The 17,751-nt window shown below is 51.5% G+C and overlaps 1 protein-coding gene across 1 annotated transcript; it reads left to right on the forward strand.

Moving 5' to 3' along the window:
• Positions 1–1,098: 1,098 nt before the first annotated feature.
• CHST6 (carbohydrate sulfotransferase 6) lies at positions 1,099–17,514 on the forward strand. The gene is made up of 3 exons (XM_045986911.1): positions 1,099–1,496; positions 12,623–12,696; positions 13,515–17,514. The coding sequence occupies exon 3, from the start codon at positions 13,531–13,533 to the stop codon at positions 14,710–14,712; it is 1,182 nt and encodes a 393-aa protein (XP_045842867.1). The 5' UTR covers positions 1,099–1,496; positions 12,623–12,696; positions 13,515–13,530; the 3' UTR covers positions 14,713–17,514.
• The last annotated feature ends 237 nt before the right edge of the window (positions 17,515–17,751 follow it).

Here is a 17,751-nt window from a genome sequence, read left to right on the forward strand (position 1 = left end):
TCTCTCATAAACAACACTTATATGAACTTTGTGTATAAATCCTTATTGCCAGTTATTTCCTTAAGATGGATCCTAGCGGGGCACCTGGGAGGCTCAGTCAGTTAAGCATCTCACTCGATCTCAGCTCGGGTCTTGATCTCAGCGTGCTAAGTTCAAGACCCCTGTTGGGCCCCATGCTGGGCGTGGCGCCTACTTAAAAAAAAAAGAGAGAGAGAGAGAGAGAAATCCTAGAAAGGAATTGCTAATTCAAAAAGCTTATGGCCGTTCTTAAGGATTTAAATTCATCTTGCCAAACCGCATCCTGGAAAGAATGCACTGATTTATACTCCCAGCAGCAGGGACTTCTCTTAGATCTCACCACAGATTACAAGAGGTCAGAATTCTCTTTCTCAGATGCCTGGACTCTGTTGTTATCTGGGCGGGGAAGGGAGGGGGGTGGACTGCTGTACTTACAGAAACACGTCCTGTATTTATCCCGACCTGCTATCAAGCCTCGGCCTCGGGATTGAGACTAGAACAGGGAGGGGGACAACCAGCTCTGGGCCCGGCCCCTCAGTGTTTCGGCTCCAGGCGCCTGGGCCCCTCTCGGCTCGGCTACTGCTTGGGGAGGCCACGCGTGTGTCCGCCTGGCACTGAGATGCACTTGGTTTAGGTCTGAGGCTGGGGGCTTGGGAAGCGGCCTGGGTTCCAAGTCACCTCCCTAAGAGGATGCCACTGAGCGCAAGGAGGGGCAAGATTAAGTAAGATTCGATTTCCCTCGCAAGGGCCTTTTGTGCCCCCGGGAGGCTTCCTTCTCTGCGAACGGAGCAGGAGGCAACTTTTTTGGTCATATAGTCGGATGAGAGGTGAGTGCGAGCGCCCTTCGACGTCCTCCCGCCCCGGGCCCACCTGTGCCCGCCCTCCCCGGGTCCTCCCGTGCCCGCCCCTGGGAACCGCCCCTCCCCCGAGGTGGGGAGGGTAGCAAGAGCCGGGGGCCAACCGGCTCCTTCCTTAACTTCCGTCCCTCCCGCCCCGGCTCCCGCCCGCCGGCTCAGGGACCGCCGCCACGTCTGAAAGCGCCTCATTGTGTGCGCTCTTCTGCGGCCGGCGGCGCGGAGCGGCAGCGCAGGGCTCCGGCGCGGGGGCGCGGCGCGCGTCTCGGGGTTGCAGAGCCTCGGGAGCAGTGGTGCCCGAGTCTGTGTCTGGCCGCGGCCGCACGACTGCGCCCCTCACACTTACATCCCGTTCTTAAGACGCCTCGCCTTCTCCAGGACACTCCCGCCCTGTTTCCATGTTCCCTCCGCCTTAGGTCTCCAGGTGCCTCCACTACCTCGGTGTCTGCTGATCCGCGCCGGAGCCTCTGGGAGCCTTCCCTCCGGTGCCACTGGGGGCCCCTTACTAGCCTTGAGAGCCTACGGAGCACGTCGGCCCCTGCGGACTCGGCCAGGGAAGACAGGGCCGGTTGCGGACTGGAACTTGGAAGAGGAGACACCCGGGCAGGGGCGCCAGCTTTACGGGTACGTTGGTTGGTCCTCCCTCTGCACGGGATGCCCGCAGTCAGGGGCACGGAGCTTGTAGCCCGGGGGTCGGGTCTGGGGAGAAGAGCTGCGGGTGGTGTTTCTATCCGAACGTGGGAAGGACATGGTAGCCCCTGGCGCTGGTGGGTAAGTGTCTTCCTGCGGCTTCAGCTCACCTGGGATCCCTGCTGGGGATCCCTAGACTCTTGAAACGTGAGATTCCAAGGGCATGGTATTAATCTAGAAAGCTTTCCCCCCACGGCACTCTTGAGGAAAAGCGGGTTGTTGAGCGAATTTAGAACCATAAGCACCTAAATGAGAGTCTGGCTTGTTTTGCTGCTGGCTCTTGAGCAACGAGAAAGATCTCTCTCGGCCTCAGCATAGGTGCCCCGGGATAAGTTCACCCTCTTTTCTCTCCCCATCTTGAACCGGAGGCGTGAGGGTGGGAAAACGGAGGCCTCAAGGGCAGCAAGGACTTGGCTGCCCCGGGGCAGAGAGTGCGTGAGTGTGCCAAGTACCCGAGCTAACTGGAAGGGTGTGTGTGTGGCTCCTTGAGCGTTGGCTGTGTTAAGGCTTATATGGTTCCACTTACTCCTCTCTTCTTGGCATGTTTCGCCGCTGCTTTGCGGGTCCATGTTCTGCCCCTGCCTGGGGTTACCATTCTGTTCCTAGGGTGCGAGGTCCCCGAACCAGGCCTGGCTGTTTTTTTTTGTTTGTTTGCTTGTTTGTTTTTAAGATTTTATTTATTTATTTGACAGATCACAAGCAGGCAGAGAGGCAGGCGGAGAGAGAGGAGGAAACAGGCTCCCTGCTGAGCAGGGAGCCCGATATGGGGCTCTATCCTAGGACCCTGAGATCATGACCTGAGCTGAAAGCCGAGGGTTTAACCCACTGAGCCATCCAGGCTCCCCTGGCTGTTGTTCTTGAGTTTTCCTTATGAAGAGGCTATCTTTTGGATCCATAGAATATAGTTGTAACCCGGATTTGGAGGATTTCTGAGCAAATACAAATGTGCTATATGACAGACATTGTTCTAAGTGTTTTAGCAATAGTAACTCATTGAATTAAAATCAAGCCCTGACTTGGGTGATATTATTTCCCCCATTTCTTTTCTTTTTTTCTTTCTTTCTTTTTTTTTTAAAGTAAGCTCTAGGCCCCCTAGGGCTTGAACTCATGACCCAGAGGTCAAGAGTTGCATGCTCTATGGCCGGAGCCAGCAAGGTGAATTTCCCCCATTTTTTTTTTTTAAGATTTTATTTATTTATTTGACAGAGATCACAAGTAGACAGAGAGGCAGGCAGAGAGAGAGGAGGAAGCGGGCTCCCCGCAGATCAGAGAGCCTGATGTGGGGCTCGATCCCAGGACCCTGGGATCATGACCTGAGCCGAAGGCAGAGGCTTTAACCCACTGAGCCACCCAGGCACCCCAATTTCCCCCATTTTATAGATTAAACAGCAGTAGGCCTTGAGAGATTAAGTGACTTGACCAAGATCACACAGTAAATGATCAAATGGGGTTCATTAGCCACTGTGGTATCCCTACTCCTCATCATGAGACAGACTCCTGCTTCTAGTCTAGTAAGGGGAGATAAGTACAGAAATATATTTAAAAAAAAAGTATTGTACAGCGTGACAGTAGCATGGACAATGATTTCTCACAATCACCTAATACTCAGTCCGTGTTAAAATTTCCTAATGCCTCGAAGATATCTTCTTGGACTTGGTTTGTTTGAATCAGAATCCAAACAACATCTGCACACGGGATCCAGCTGTTACATGTTTGGAGTCATTTTCTTCTAAAACAGCCCCTTCCTCCCTGCCTTTTTTTTAAGTCATTGAATTCTAAGAATGACTTACTTTTCAAAAATAATAAATTAGTTAAAATAAAACATTGAAAAAATAAGCCAGAGAACATTCCAGATTATCCCTGTAATAATTGAGCTCAGTCAACCCCTAGGGGAACACGGGGTGTGTGCTAAATGTGCACTCCCTTCCCCCACCCCCTGCATGTGTTACTTCAGAGAAGAGGTGGAAGCCCCCAGACTTCGGGTCTCCCTAGCTGTAAGGTTCTATGATTGGGTCCTGTGCAAAGTGCATTTAGAGGATCCCCTAAGTTCAGGGCCAGGGAGAGGTGTGACGCGTTATCTGTTCATTTGCTTTGAAATGTCCCACGGGGTAGCTCTGAGCTAGGGAGACTTGAAGCTCCTGTCCCTGAACAATTTGATTTCATTTCCCAATAGATTCCTGCAGGCCAATCTGCTGCCAATCAGCAGCATCTGGGCTGTGTGACTCCAGCTTCCCTGCCCTCGGCTGATTCCACGAAGCTGCTGTTTCAGACTGGCAGAGAGATAGCAGATGTGGCCAGGGCTTGGGGCCAGGACTGTCTTCCGCCACAGCCCTGAGGCTCGGGGTGGGCTTGGGGATCTTGACATCTTTCCATGCTCAGGAGGATGCCCCTGTCCTCCTCTGGCCAACTGGTACTCAGGTCAGCTGGGTGATGGGCCTGCAGGCATTTCTTTTCCCGCAGTGAAAGCTGGAGCATGCTGGTCCTACCCGTGCCTCCTGTCACCAATTTTATGATTACCAAAGTAATACAAGTCTACTGTAGACTACCTGGAAAATGCAGCAAAGTATTAACAAGAAAAAATTTACCTGTAACCTGGCCATAGAAAGATAATGTTTTTATTTTTAATATTTTTTTAAGATTTTATTTATTTAGGGCGCCTGGGTGGCTCAGTGGTTTGGGCCGCTGCCTTCGGCTCGGGTCATAATCTCAGGGTCCTGGGATCGAGTCCCGCATCGGGCTCGCTGCTCGGCAGGGAGCCTGCTTCCTCTCACTCTCTCACTCTCTCTGCCTGCCTCTCTGCCTACTTGTGATCTCTCTCTGTCAAATAAATAAATAAAATCTTAAAAAAAAAAAGATTTTATTTATTTATTTGACACAGAGAGATCACAGGTAGGCAGAGAGACAGGCAGAGAGAGAGGGGGACCCTGGATCATGACCTGAGCCAAAGGCTGACTCTTGACCCACTGAGCCACCTAGGTGTCCCTGCGTATTTTTTATTTTTAAGATTTTACTTATTTATTTGACAGAGATCACAAGTAGGCGGAGAGGCAGGCAGAGAGAGAGGGGGAAGTAGGTTCTCTGCTGAGCAGAGAGCCCAATGCAGGGCTCGATCCCAGGACCCTGAGATCATGACCTGAGCCGAAGGCAGAAGCTTAACCCACTGAGCCACCCAGGCACCCCTCCCTGCGTACTTTTTTTTTTTCCATTTTATTTATTTTTTCAGCGTAACAGTATTCATTGTTTTTGCACAACACCCAGTGCTCCATGCAATATGTGCCCTCCCCATTACCCACCACCTGTTCCCCCAACGTCCCACCCCTGACCCTTCAAAACCCTCAGGTTGTTTTTCAGAGTCCATAGTCTCTTATGGTTCGCCTCCCCTTCCAAATTTTTTTTTTCCTGCGTACTTTTTTAATAACAGCTTTATTGAGATACAACTAACATACCTTAAGGTTCCCCCTTTTAAAGTGTACATTTCAGTGATTTACAGTATATTCATGTGGTGTGTTAATCACCCCAAGGTTCCTCTATGTTATAGTACATATCAATACTTCATTCCTTTTTATTGCCAGATAATACTGAATTACAGTTGATCCTTGAACAACATGGGTTTAAACTGTGTGGATCCACCTGTATGCAAATTTTTTCGATCATCACTGTAAATGTATTTTCTCCTATGATTTTCTTTTTTTTTTTAAGATTTTATTTATTTATTTGACAGACAGAGATCACAAGCAGGCAGAGAGGCAGGCAGAGAGAGGAGGAAGCAGGCTCCCTGCTGAGCAGAGAGCCCGATGTGGGGCTCCCAGGACCGCGAGATCATGACCTGAGCCAAAGGCAGCGGCTTAACCCACTGAGCCACCCAGGCGCCCTCCTATTATTTTCTTAATAACATTTTCTTTTCTCTAAATTACTTTAATACATATAATATACAAAATATGGGCTAATTGACTGTTAATGTTAAGGTCAGTGGTAGGTTATTAGTAGCTAACTTTTCCAGGAGTCAGAAGTTATATGTGGATTTTCGACTATGTGGAGGTCGATGCCCCAACTTCCTCATTGCCCAAGTGTCAACTGTATGTGGAGGGACCACATTTTGTTTATCCGTTCATCACCTGATAGACATTTGGGATATTTCCATTCTGAAGCCATTAGGTATAATGTTGCCATGAAAGTTTATGAAAAAGATTTTGTGTGGGCATGTGTTTTCAGTCTTCTTTGATATGTACTTATTTTATTCTATTTTTTTAAAGTTTTATTTGAGAGAGTGAGTGCAGGTGTGCGGGTGTGTGGGGGGAGGGGCAGAGGGAGAAGGAGAAGCAGACTCCCCTCTGTGCAGGGACCCTATGCAGGGCTGGATCCCAGGACCCTGAGATCATGACCTGGGTGGAAGGCAGATGCTTAAGCTTAAAGGACTGAGCCACCCAGACACCCCTTGGATATGTATTTTTTTTTTAAGATTTTATTTATTTATTTGACACAGAGAGAGATCACAAGTAGGCAGAGAGGCAGACAGAGAAAGAGGGGGAAGCAGGCTCCCCGCGGAGCAGAGAGCCCGATGCGGGGCTCGATCCCAGGACCCTGAGATCATGACCCGAGCCAAAGGCAGAGGCTTAACCCACTGAGCCACCCAGGCGCCCTGGATGTGTATTTTAAAGATTTTATTTATTTATTTATTTATTTATTTGTCAGAGAGAGAGCGAGCGAGCACAGGCAGACAGAGTGGCAGGCAGAGGCAGAGAGAGAAGTAGGCTCCCTGCCGAGCAAGGAGCCCGATGTGGGACTCGATCCCAGGACGCTGGGATCATGACCTGAGCTGAAGGCAGCTGCTTAACCAACTGAGCCACCCAGGTGTCCCTGGATGTGTATTTTAGATTGGCATTACTGCATCCCTATGTTTAACCTTTTGAGGAACTACCCATTTTCTGCACTGTACAAAGGTTCTGATTTCCCCATCTTCTCACTAATACTGGTTTTTATCTACCTTTTTATTATAACCATCCTAGTTAATGGGACGTAGTCTCATAATTTGACTGGCATTCCCTAATGACTAGAATTGTCAAGCATCGTTTCTTGCACTTGTAGGCAATTTGTATATCTTTGGAAAAATGGTCTACTCAAAGCTTTTGCCCATTCTTGAGTTGGGTTATTTGTCTTCTATTATTGAATTGTAAGAGCTCTTTATATGTTCTGGATCCCTTGCTATACATATGATTTGTAAGTATTTTCTCCCTCCTGGGGGTGTCCTTTCACCTTCTTGATGATATCCTTTGATATTTGTGGGGTTTTTTTTTTATATTTGTGCATTTTTAACACCACTCTTTGCTTTAGAACTTGTGGTTTTTCCACTGGATACCATGTAGTTAAGAGTTCTAAAGTTATAAGGCTAGGACTTAAATTCTGACTCAGCTGGTGTGTGGGTCCTTTAGGCCAGTTTCCTAATCTTTCTAAACCCTAGTTTCCTTATTTGTAAAATGGGGAGGAGTATCAGGTCCACGTCATAGGGTTGTTGTAAGGATTAAGTCAGAAAATGGACAGAAAATCTTCATATAGGAAGCCCTCAACAGATGATATTTACTGGTGTTCCATTTCTATCCCACCATAAGCATTCATCTTACTCCTCCTCTCTCTCCCTGCGCCCCTCTCGTTTTTTCTTTTCTCGTTCCCTCCTTTTCAGCCTTCTCCCTAACATGCCCTGGGCTCGATCAGAGCCGGTTTGCCCCCAGGGGTGGCCCTTGATGCCAAGAGTCCACTGATCCCTGATCTGGAATCTGTTTTCTCTAATCTTTGGGATTCCTGAACAGGGATGGCCTCCAGCCAATGTCAAACAGAGAGAAATCTGAGCCATGAATTTGTACCTAGTATTACGTTTCAGTTCCTTAGATACCCTGCCAGGGCTGGGAGAGGCTGCTGAGTGAGGGGCACGCAGAGCTGGGGTACAGGTGGGGATTTCCCAGAGAGCTAGGTTCCGGGGCTCAGGCTCGCCCCCTCCTACTGCAAACTGGCCCTCCCTGTAGCTCATATTTCCCACCTGCCAATCACATGGAACAACAGCTCCTTCCTGTGTCTCTCAGGCCAACAGTCAGGGATATTTCGAAGATACCGTCACATTAAAATGCTCAGCAAGGGAGCACTGGAGGGGCTCAGCTGGCAGCCCCGCATCAGACTCCAGATCACAGCTCAGGTCTTGATCTTAGGGTTGTGGGTTCAGGCCCCCTGTTGGGCTCCACCTGGAACCTACTTTAAAAAAAAAAGGGGGGGGGCGCCTGGGTGGCTCAGTGGGTTAAAGCCTCTGCCTTCGGCTCAGGTCATGGTCCCGGGGTCCTGGGATCGAGCCCCGCATCGGGCTCTCTGCTTGGCAGGGAGCCTGCTTCCTCCTCTCTCTCTCTCTATGCCTGCCTCTCTCCCTACTTGTGATTTCTATCTGTCAAATAAATAAATAAAATCTTAAAAAAAAAAAAAAAAGGTAAACTACTTAGCGGGAAGGAATGTGAGTTACGTGGGGATCTGGATCACAGAGTATCTGACATGAAGTTGGCAAATATTATTAATATCAGGTACTCGTTCAGTCTTTGTGACATTCCCGGACATGACACTTAACTGTATGTCTTAGTCAGGATTCTTGACTGTTTGTTTTTAATTAAAAAAAATTTTTTTTGAAGATTTATTTATTTGACAGAGACACAGTAAGAGAGGGAACACAAGCAAGGGGAGTGGGAGAGAGAGAAGCAGGCTTCCCACAGAGCAGGGAGCCCCATGTGGGGCTTGATCCCAGGACCAGCCCCCGCGATCATGACCTGAGCGGAAGGCACTCAACGATGGAGCCACCCAGGCACCCCAACTCTTTTATTGTTTAATTAATTAATTACTTTATTTGTCAGAGAGAGAAAGAGAGCAAAAGCAGGAGGGAGAAGCAGGCTCCCTGCTGAGCAAGGAGCCGGATGGGGGGCTTGATCCCAGGACCCTGAGATCATGACCTAAGCTGAAGGCAGACACTTAACGGACTGAGCCACCCAGACGCCCGAGGGTTCTTGACTCTTTATTGAAAGACAACACACATACAGAGAAGAGCACAAGTCGGAAAAACACAGCTTGATCACACAGCTTTTGCACCTCATCGAGAAACACAGCATGACCAGCCCCCCGAAGCTCCCTCCATGCTCCTGACAATTCTGCCCCCAATCCCCTCGCCCCACCAAGGGGACCCATTCTCCAATCAAAACACTGGGTTGTAAATGGCAGAAACTGAACTCACACTGGTTTGACAAATAATGGAGCATTTTCCCCCACTGGGAAGTCCATGGAGTCTGGCCAGCTGAATCCGCGTTCTGCCAGCCGCTCACAGGCTCTCAGACTGTTCCTTCTCTGCTCACTTTTCTTCTGTGTTGGCTTCTACCCAGGCAGTTTCCCTCTTCCCTGCAGATCTACAAATATCTTGGGATTGGACTTGGGGCGGATGTCCATGGCTAAGCCCACCACTCGGTCAGGGGATAGTGTGTAGAATAGAAAGATGAACCAGGCTGAAGACACCTGACTCCCTAGGAACCACGAAGTGGGCAGTCAGCCCCACGCAAACCACACGCACTTGGTGTGAGCGAGGTCCGTTCCTCAAAGAAAAATCTCGAGGCCCTTAGCAGGATAGGAGGAACAAGTATGAGTGGACCCAAGCAAACCCTGTCTATTGCAACAACCTGTTGCAAGACTGAGTCCCACACAGGGTGCCTGAGAACAGACTCGCTCACTTGAAGAATAACCGTAGTCTTGACCCTCAAGGTGCTCACAGGCAAGAAGGGGAAGCAAAGTGTCACTGGGGGAGGAGTGGTGCATGCCTTGAGAAACACACAGGTGAGGTGACTTAGGAGGAAGCCAGGATGACTCTTGGGGGGAACCAGGGCTGGGCACTTAGAGCAGAGGGGAGCACGGAATAACGATTCCAGGGGACCTGATACACAGGGCTCTGGAGGGGAATTCTGGGACATGAGGTAAAGCCGAATGACAGGACCAAATACGGTGTAGGCAGCTCTGGGGGCTCTGTGCAATACGAAATGCAGGGAGACCAGGTGGGGAATTTTTCCAGAATCCAGGAGAGAGATGGCTGGGTCACTCACTCGACTCCCACCTGCTCCCTAGGCCACTTCATGGGTGTGTCTTTGAGGTTGTTAGGCTAGATTGTCACCTGTGCTAGGATAAGGGCTTTGGACTTGGACTTCTTGGATTGATCCTCTTGCTTTCTTTCTGGTCTTTTATCTCTTCTCCATCTTTTATCCATCATTGATCTTTTTGTTCTACCCTCTCTCCTTCTTCAATTTTATCTTTCAACCGGACAGTTTTAATCTCTAGGGCAGTTGAACTCCAGGGAAAACAGGGGGTTACACGGGGGAGGAAAGGGGCCGTTAGCACTCGGTGTACTTCAGCAGTATGCTGGTTTGCGAATGACGTCAGTTTGAATGTTGACTTTACTACGAGAAAACTTTCAGTGACGGGACAAAACCTACTCCGTAAAGTGGTCCTGGGTTGTGGGGTAGTAGGGAACTTTCTGTTCCCTCTTTGGTCTCATTGTACTTTATTCCCACCCTCCTCCCCAAAAAGATGGGATTCTTTTTATCACTATCATCCAAGACTTGGTGGAAGTTAGAGGCAGAGTTGCCTCTAAGGAGGACCTGGGGGAGGCCTAGGGACAGAGAATGTCACTTCCCTTTGATTCGGTGGCCCTTGCGCTCTGGTGTGGGGCTGTGTCTGCCAAAAGATGGGGCCCCCTTTCCAATTTTCACAAAGAAGACATGAGTCCATGATGACCTCATCTGTACCTCTAGAAGTTTGCGTCTGTTGGAAAAAATGAAACATAAATAATATATATATATATATATACCCCCAAAGGAATTTTATTTATTTTTATTTTTTATTTTTTTAAAGATTTTATTTATTTATTTGACAGAGATCACAAGTAGGCAGAGAGGCAGAGAGAGAGAGAGGAGGAAGTAGGCTCCCCGCTGAGCAGAGAGCCCAATGTGGGGCTTGATCCCAAGACCCCAGGATCATGACCTGAGCCGAAGGCAGAGGCTTAACCCACTGAGCCACCCAGGTGCCCCCTCCCCGAAGGAATTTTAAAATGAAAAAAGTTATAGGGGAAGGGCCTAGGCCTTCCAAGATGGGGGACTTCATTGAGGAAAGGCTTAGGAGTGAGACCCACCCCAGAGCTCTACTCTGGGTGTCTGGCATTTGGATTTAAACTTCTGCCCTAGGGGCGGGCACCTGGGTGGCTCAGTCACATGAGCCCTTGACTCTTGATTTCAGCTCAGGTCATGATCTCATGTTGTTGAGATCAAGCTCTGAGTCAGATTCGGAGCAGCCTGTGGCGCCTGCTTAAGATTCTCTCTCTCCTTCTGCCCCCACCCCCCTGGCTCAGTCCTGTTGTCTCTCTCTCTCTAAAACAAAACAGAACAAAAAGTATTCCTATCTCTCTGCCCTGTCCCTCAGTGAGTATTCCTATCTCTGAGCTTCATTGCCTCAGTTAAAACAGGTGGGGTGCCTGAGTGGCTCAGACAGCTGAGCGGCAGCCTTCGGCTCAAGTCATGATCTCAGGGTCTTGGCACCCAGGCCTCGCCCTCTCCTTCTGCCCCTCTTCCTCCCCCTGCTTGTGCTCTCTCTCTCAAATAAATAAATAAAATCTTTATAAATAAATAAATCAGATGGAGGTAATTTCTACCTCCCATGAGCGTTGGGAGGATGCGGTTCAATCACGAAGATAAAACAATTATCCTGGTGTCTTCCTAACCTGTCACTGGGTATCCTGTACCTAAGGCTCCTTATCAGAAAACTCTCCCGTAGGACCTGGACCTCTTTGGGCACTCTGCAGGGGGTTGCATGTGTCAATTCTCTTCTTAGTTCTCCAGTTCTAATAATAGGATCAGATATCAGTTCCGTGTTGTGTGAGTCACCTAAGAAAACCTCTCGTCTCCCTGGAAGGCAGGTAACAGACACATTGGTAGCTTACGGTCAAGATCCTTCCTAGCCAGGAAAGGGATGGGCTGGCCAGGGCAGCTATGTTTGGGCCCAACACCTGGGTCCCCAGTGCTGTGCAGGATTTCCTAGGAATGGGAGAGGCCAGCTGAGTGTAATCAGAAAATGCCAGAAACTTAGAGATGGAAGTCCTGGATGGAGGGTCCCTCTTTCCCTGTCGTCTCTCTGAGCCTGGCATCCTTCACGTAAAAAATGGAAACTATAACGTCCACCAAATGGAGCCAGTGAGTGAAATCCTCACATCTAGCCCTTGTGGTTCAGGAGGCAGAGCTGCTGGGTTGACCCCTGTCTGCTCCGGCAGCCTCCGGAACAGTGGGATCTGCTCACAACTTACACCTGCCTTCTCCTGGAGATGCCATGGGCAGGGAAGGGGCTTCGAGGGGAGCAAATGCTGTGAAAGCAAGGAGGGAACTTTCAGGCCCCGCCCTCCCATAGCAGCTCTTCCTTGGGATCGTGCTAAGAGCAACAGGCACAAGGAGGGAAGAAGTCTGGGACCTCGGGGTGCACAAGCTTGGCTCTGCGTCCCTTTCACTCTGTGGGACAAGTGTGATATTCTTAAGATCCAGTAAAGGACCCCGGAGGTGGGCGCAGGAGATGCTGGGATTCCCGATGTGGGTGACCTCAGGGTGTCTCAGCTAGGTGGAGACCTCCCCTGGTGCTGCCTCTCCCAACACGGCAACAGCCACAGTAGCCCTGGGCCAATGTATGGCACTAGCAAGCCCTCTATCATGTGTGTTCTAGCAGCTTCTTCATGGCAAAGCCCAAGAGGCTGGATGTTACCATCCTCGTTTTGCCGAGGAGGAAACTGAGCCTTGGAGAAGTCAAGTCACTTCCGCCCGGTTTCACAGCTCCTAAGTGGCATCACAGGACTCACGGCAGCCCTCTCTACTCCACCCAGCAGGAAACACCATCAGTTCACACCCACTTGAAAAAATGTGCTCAGGGGCTGGGCCGCTCTGTTCCCACCTGCAGGGGACTTTCTGTCCTTGCGTCTGGGAATGCACTCCCACTCTGACCCAGCGTCTCTCCTGCTTTCTCAGGCCCTGAAAAATCTGCAGGCATCGTCCATGGATTGTGATTGAGGCAGGCAGCTCCCCCAGCAACCCTGGGCTACGTGAGTAACAGCGTGGAAAAGGGCAGATGGTGGCCAGGATCCTGCCTGCCGTCCCCTTGCCCTTTACTGCTTTCTTCTGCACATTCCCACAGCTCCAGAAGGGTTCCCTCCCTCTGTAGCACTTGACTCCCTGTAGATAGCAACACTTGAGGTGCTCTATGTCGTTTACTTACTTGTAATAATAGAAGCTACGTCTGCTTGTTTAAAAGAAGCCAGACAACCCAGAAGCACACTGGGCGGAAAGGGCACCCACGTTATCAGTTTTGTGAGTTAGGACATGCCCTGCCCTCCAGGCTCATTCCATTACTCCAATACAAGTACTAATCCCCTTTTTACAGATGGGTAAAGTGAGTTACAGACAGATGAAGCGTGTGGTCCGGGATCACAGGCTAGAAAGTGGCCGAGCCTGGTGAGGGAGTCCAATCACCCATCAAGCTGTTGAGCTAAACCTAAAATTGTCTCCCTAAAAAGAATTCTGAAGCAAAAGGTGGGAATTCGGTTTTAAAAATAATATTTCCCTCTCCAGAAAAAGAGGGAGAGAGAAAGGGGAGGGGAAGAGGGAGGGAGAAAGTAAGGACTATATTTCCAAAGACATTCTGCAACGGGCCTTGTGCTCTGCACAGACTAGGTTTTGGTGGATGTCTTAAAGTCCTACTCCCGGGAGAGTGACCTAGCGAGATGGCCATAGTCCGGGTTGGGGAGGAGGCCCCTACCTGGCGGGTGGTCAGAATGGGGGTTGGGGAGGGAGGGGACTGCTCCCTGCAAGGCGTTGGGGTGTGGCAGGGCGAGTCCCTAACGGCTGCCCTCTCATCCCGCAGGCCCCCAGTGAGAGGCATGTGGCTGCCGCGCGTCTCCAGCACGGCGGTTACCGTGCTCCTGCTGGCGCAGACCTGCATCCTGCTTTTCCTGGTCTCCTGGCCCAGGCCGCCGTCCCCAGCCGGCGGCAAAGAGCGGGTGCACGTGCTGGTGCTGTCCTCGTGGCGCTCGGGCTCGTCCTTCGTGGGCCAGCTCTTCAGCCAGCACCCCGACGTCTTCTACCTGATGGAGCCCGGGTGGCACGTGTGGACCACCCTGTCGCAGGGGAGCGCGCCGGCGCTGCACATGGCCGTGCGCGACGTGGTGCGCTCCGTCTTCCTGTGCGACATGGACGTGTTCGACGCCTACCTGCCGTGGCGCCGCAACCTGTCGGACCTCTTCCAGTACGCGGTGAGCCGCGCGCTGTGCTCGCCCCCTGCCTGCAGCGCCTTCCCGCGCGGCGCCATCAGCAGCGAGGCGGTGTGCAAGCCGCTGTGTGCCCGGCAGCCCTTTAGCCGGGCCCAGGATGCCTGCCGTGCCTACAGCCACGTGGTGCTCAAGGAGGTGCGCTTCTTCAACCTGCAGGTGCTCTACCAGCTGCTCAACGACCCCGCGCTCAACCTCCGCATCGTGCATCTGGTGCGCGACCCCCGGGCCGTGCTGCGCTCCCGTGAGCAGACCGCCAAGGCGCTGGCGCGCGACAACGGCATCGTCCTGGGCACCAATGGCACATGGGTGGAGGCCGATCCCGGCCTACGCGTGGTGCGCGAGGTGTGCCGCAGCCACGTGCGCATCGCTGAGGCCGCCACGCAGAAGCCGCCGCCCTTCCTGCGAGGCCGCTACCGCCTGGTACGTTTCGAGGACCTGGCGCGGGCGCCGCTGCCCGAGATCCGGGCGCTCTACGCCTTCGCCGGCCTGAGCCTCACGCCACAGCTGCAGGCCTGGATCCACAACATCACGCACGGGTCCGGGCCCGGCGCGCGCCGCGAGGCCTTCAAGACCTCATCCAGGGACGCCGTCAATGTCTCCCAGGCCTGGCGCCACGCGCTGCCCTTCGCCAAGATCCGCCGCGTGCAGGAGCTGTGTGCTGGCGCGCTGCAGCTGCTGGGCTACCGGCCCGTCTCCTCCGAGAGCGAGCAGCGCGACCTCGCCCTGGACCTAGTGCTGCCCCGCGGCCCTAGCAGCTTCAGCTGGGCGTCCTCCACGGCCGCACACCCCTAACCTTAGCGGATGCCCCCAGTTGCTGCGCTAGGGAGAGAGCCGGGCACCCGGGGTGCACGCCGCTTACTGGAGGGACCAGGAGCTTGGGAGTCCTCCTCTGTAGTATGAATGGACTGGGTCCCCAGAGCTCCATGTTTCTTCTTGCTTCTGAATTTTCTTTTGAGTCTTCCGCAGCAGCTGGGTTCCCATCAGGCGCACACTTCATGGAAAACTGTGTCTGCCCCTTCCCCTGCGTGCAGGGAATAAGCTCAGATGACTTGGCTGCTCCTCCAGCGCTTTCTCCCTAGGTTTCTTTTCCTATTGGATGCGTCATCCAGCAGCTGAGAAGGGGTTCCCCGCCCTGCCTGGGAGTAGAGAGAGGCACTGTGGTGAGCTGGCCCGCGTTCCCGACTTCGTTCCCCCATGTCCAACTGCCACACTCAATCAGAGCTGTTGGCGCTTATATTCACTCGGTACTTTCAGAAAGAAATCAGACAAGATGCTTCTTACCTTGTGGTCTCCCGGTAGCCTCTCTCGGCCCCATCTCCTGGGAGCCCACATGCCCCCATTGCCTTCCCAATTAACCTGGGGTGAACGTTTGATTTGTCCTGACAGGAATGATCCTACCCACAGAAACAGACATCATAATTAAGCGTGTGATGCTAGACTTCACAGTCTGTAAAGTTTGACAAGCAAAACGCAAAACTGAAAGGACTTGTCCAGGGTCACATGATTGAGGAGGACGAAGGGAGGAGGGGGTTTTGCTCTGAGGCTACATTTAGAAGGAGAGGGTCAATCAGGCTTGCAGAGACCTGTCTCCGTGCTGAAGGAGGGTCGGATTCTTCTACCCGTTTGTGTGATGGAAGAGCAGGCAGCCATGGCTGGGGCCAGAGCCGCAGGATATAGGAGATGATGACACGTCTGGGCCCAGAGTGCAGAGCCTTCGAGAACCTACCGGATAAGCACCGAGGGAGGCAGTGAGGGGGAAAGGTAGAGGGAGAAAGGAACAAGGGCTGGAAGGAAGAACCGGGACGCAGACCTGAGCGTGCACACACTTTAGGGCATGGAGTTGGTGCCGGGAGTGGCAGTTGTCAGCACGCGTGTGCCCGTTACCTCTGGAAAGGAGTGGGCTGTTGCCATCAATTGCCAGGAGGGATGTTCTGGAGGTTGCTAGCTTCTTTATTTCAGCCCAAGAGTGTGGCCTTGGATTGGTGGGACCTCAACTGTGGACCCCTATTTTTGCTGCGGAGCAGGTGGTCAATGGGGAATCTGGTGTTTTCCACTTATTTTCTTGCAGGGAGCAGAGAGATACTGACCTTGAAGCTGAAGCTCCAGCACACCTCAGTTAAGGATCTGTCAAGCTGTAAAAACTTGAGGCCTCATAAAACCTCAATCTGCCCTTCATATTAACATGGGGAGGATATTTAAAACCCTGAATGTACTGGGGCACCTGAGTGGCTCAGGCGGTTAAGTGCCTGACTTTGGCTCAGGTCATGATCCCACAGTCCTGGGATGGAGCCCTGCTCTGGGCTCCCCGCTCAGCAGGGAGTCTGCTTTTCCCTCTCCCTCGGTCCCTCCCCAAGCCCTGCTCAAGCTCTCTTTCAAATAAATCAGAACTAACTAACTAAATAATTAATTGAAAGCCCTGAATTTATCAATGGGGACTCTGCAACTTAGAAAGGCTCCGGCCACATAGCTTCATATAAGGGGTACACCTCAAATTCATCTCTGACTTCAGGGCTTACAGTTCTAACTGAACTGGATTGCCGAAAAGGACCTCACTACAGGCTTTGAAAGCCAGATCATTTCCCCCAGTAATGACAACGGTCTCTAGGTGTGAGGGAGTGAGCCATCCCAGCTTTTGGCTGGCATATGGCTGCACACATCTCCAGGACTGGATGTTGAAGGGTATGGTAAGCGGTGGCCTGGGGCACTGGGGCCCATGCTGTTGACCCCTTTTTCCCTTCCTGTCCCCTGTGCTGGCCACTGGGGATAAAAGTAGTCTGCTAGTCTGCCTGGAAGGAGTGTGTTGTCAAGTGGAGGAGTCAGCCTAGGAAGGTTCCTGGACAATGTAGTATGTTCAGGTGAAGAGGGATAAGCAAGAAGTTCATGGTGCCAAGAATAGAAAGACACTGATCCCTTGTGGGGTCCGGGAAGGCTTTTGGGATAGTTCAAAGCCCAGCCTGATCATGGCATCATACAATTTTCATTTACCTCTGCTCTGGTTACAGGCTTTATTGATGGCAACAATTAATGATCTTTGCTATGTGATTTATCCATTCTGGCTGCACACCCAAAGTCCCAGAAAGGGGATGACTGGCTCCCAGAATTCACTCCCTGTGTGTAGTGAACTCGGGGTAAGCCTCTGGGTGAGTTCCCTGGCATATCTGGTTCTAAGCAAGCCTGGGGGTGAACCCAGATCAAATTTCAGGACAAGGACAGGCAGCAGCCAACCCAGTGGTTCAATGAGTCAGGCCAGTTCAGACCCTGGGGACATACTGGGAGACGGAGACGTCACAAACCTTGCTCTTGTGGGGAGTGCAGACCCAGAACAAATAGTCCCACAGATAAACATGCAAACAGATGTCAATTGTGCTCTGAGAAGAAATACTAAAAATGGGGAGAGGATGGTTAGTCTGGGGAGTAAGGAGGACCTCTTTGGAGAGGAAGCATTGATTTGAATACATGAAGGATGGATAGGAGCTCATCAAGCTCCTTGACAGGGGGAAGAAAAGGAGCCATAGAAAGAATAAGGGAGGGGCGCCTGGGTGGCTCAGTGGATTAAGCCACTGCCTTCGGCTCCGGTCATGATCTCAGGGTCCTGGGATCGAGCCCTGCATCAGGCTCTCTGCTCCACAGGGAGCCTGCTTCCTCCTCTCTTTGCCTGCCTCTCTGCCTACTTGTGATCTCTCTCTCTGTCAAATGAATAAATAAAATCTTTAAAAAAAAAAAAAAAAAAGAAAGAGTAAGGGATGGGTCCCCAGTTTCCTTGAAAAAATTAAAATTTAGGCTCATGAGATGAGAGAAGCCTTCCAGAGGTGGTCAAGTTTGTGTGTCTCC

Source organism: Meles meles, chromosome 19 (assembly GCF_922984935.1).
Source record: "Meles meles chromosome 19, mMelMel3.1 paternal haplotype, whole genome shotgun sequence".
NCBI lineage: Eukaryota > Metazoa > Chordata > Mammalia > Carnivora > Mustelidae > Meles > Meles meles.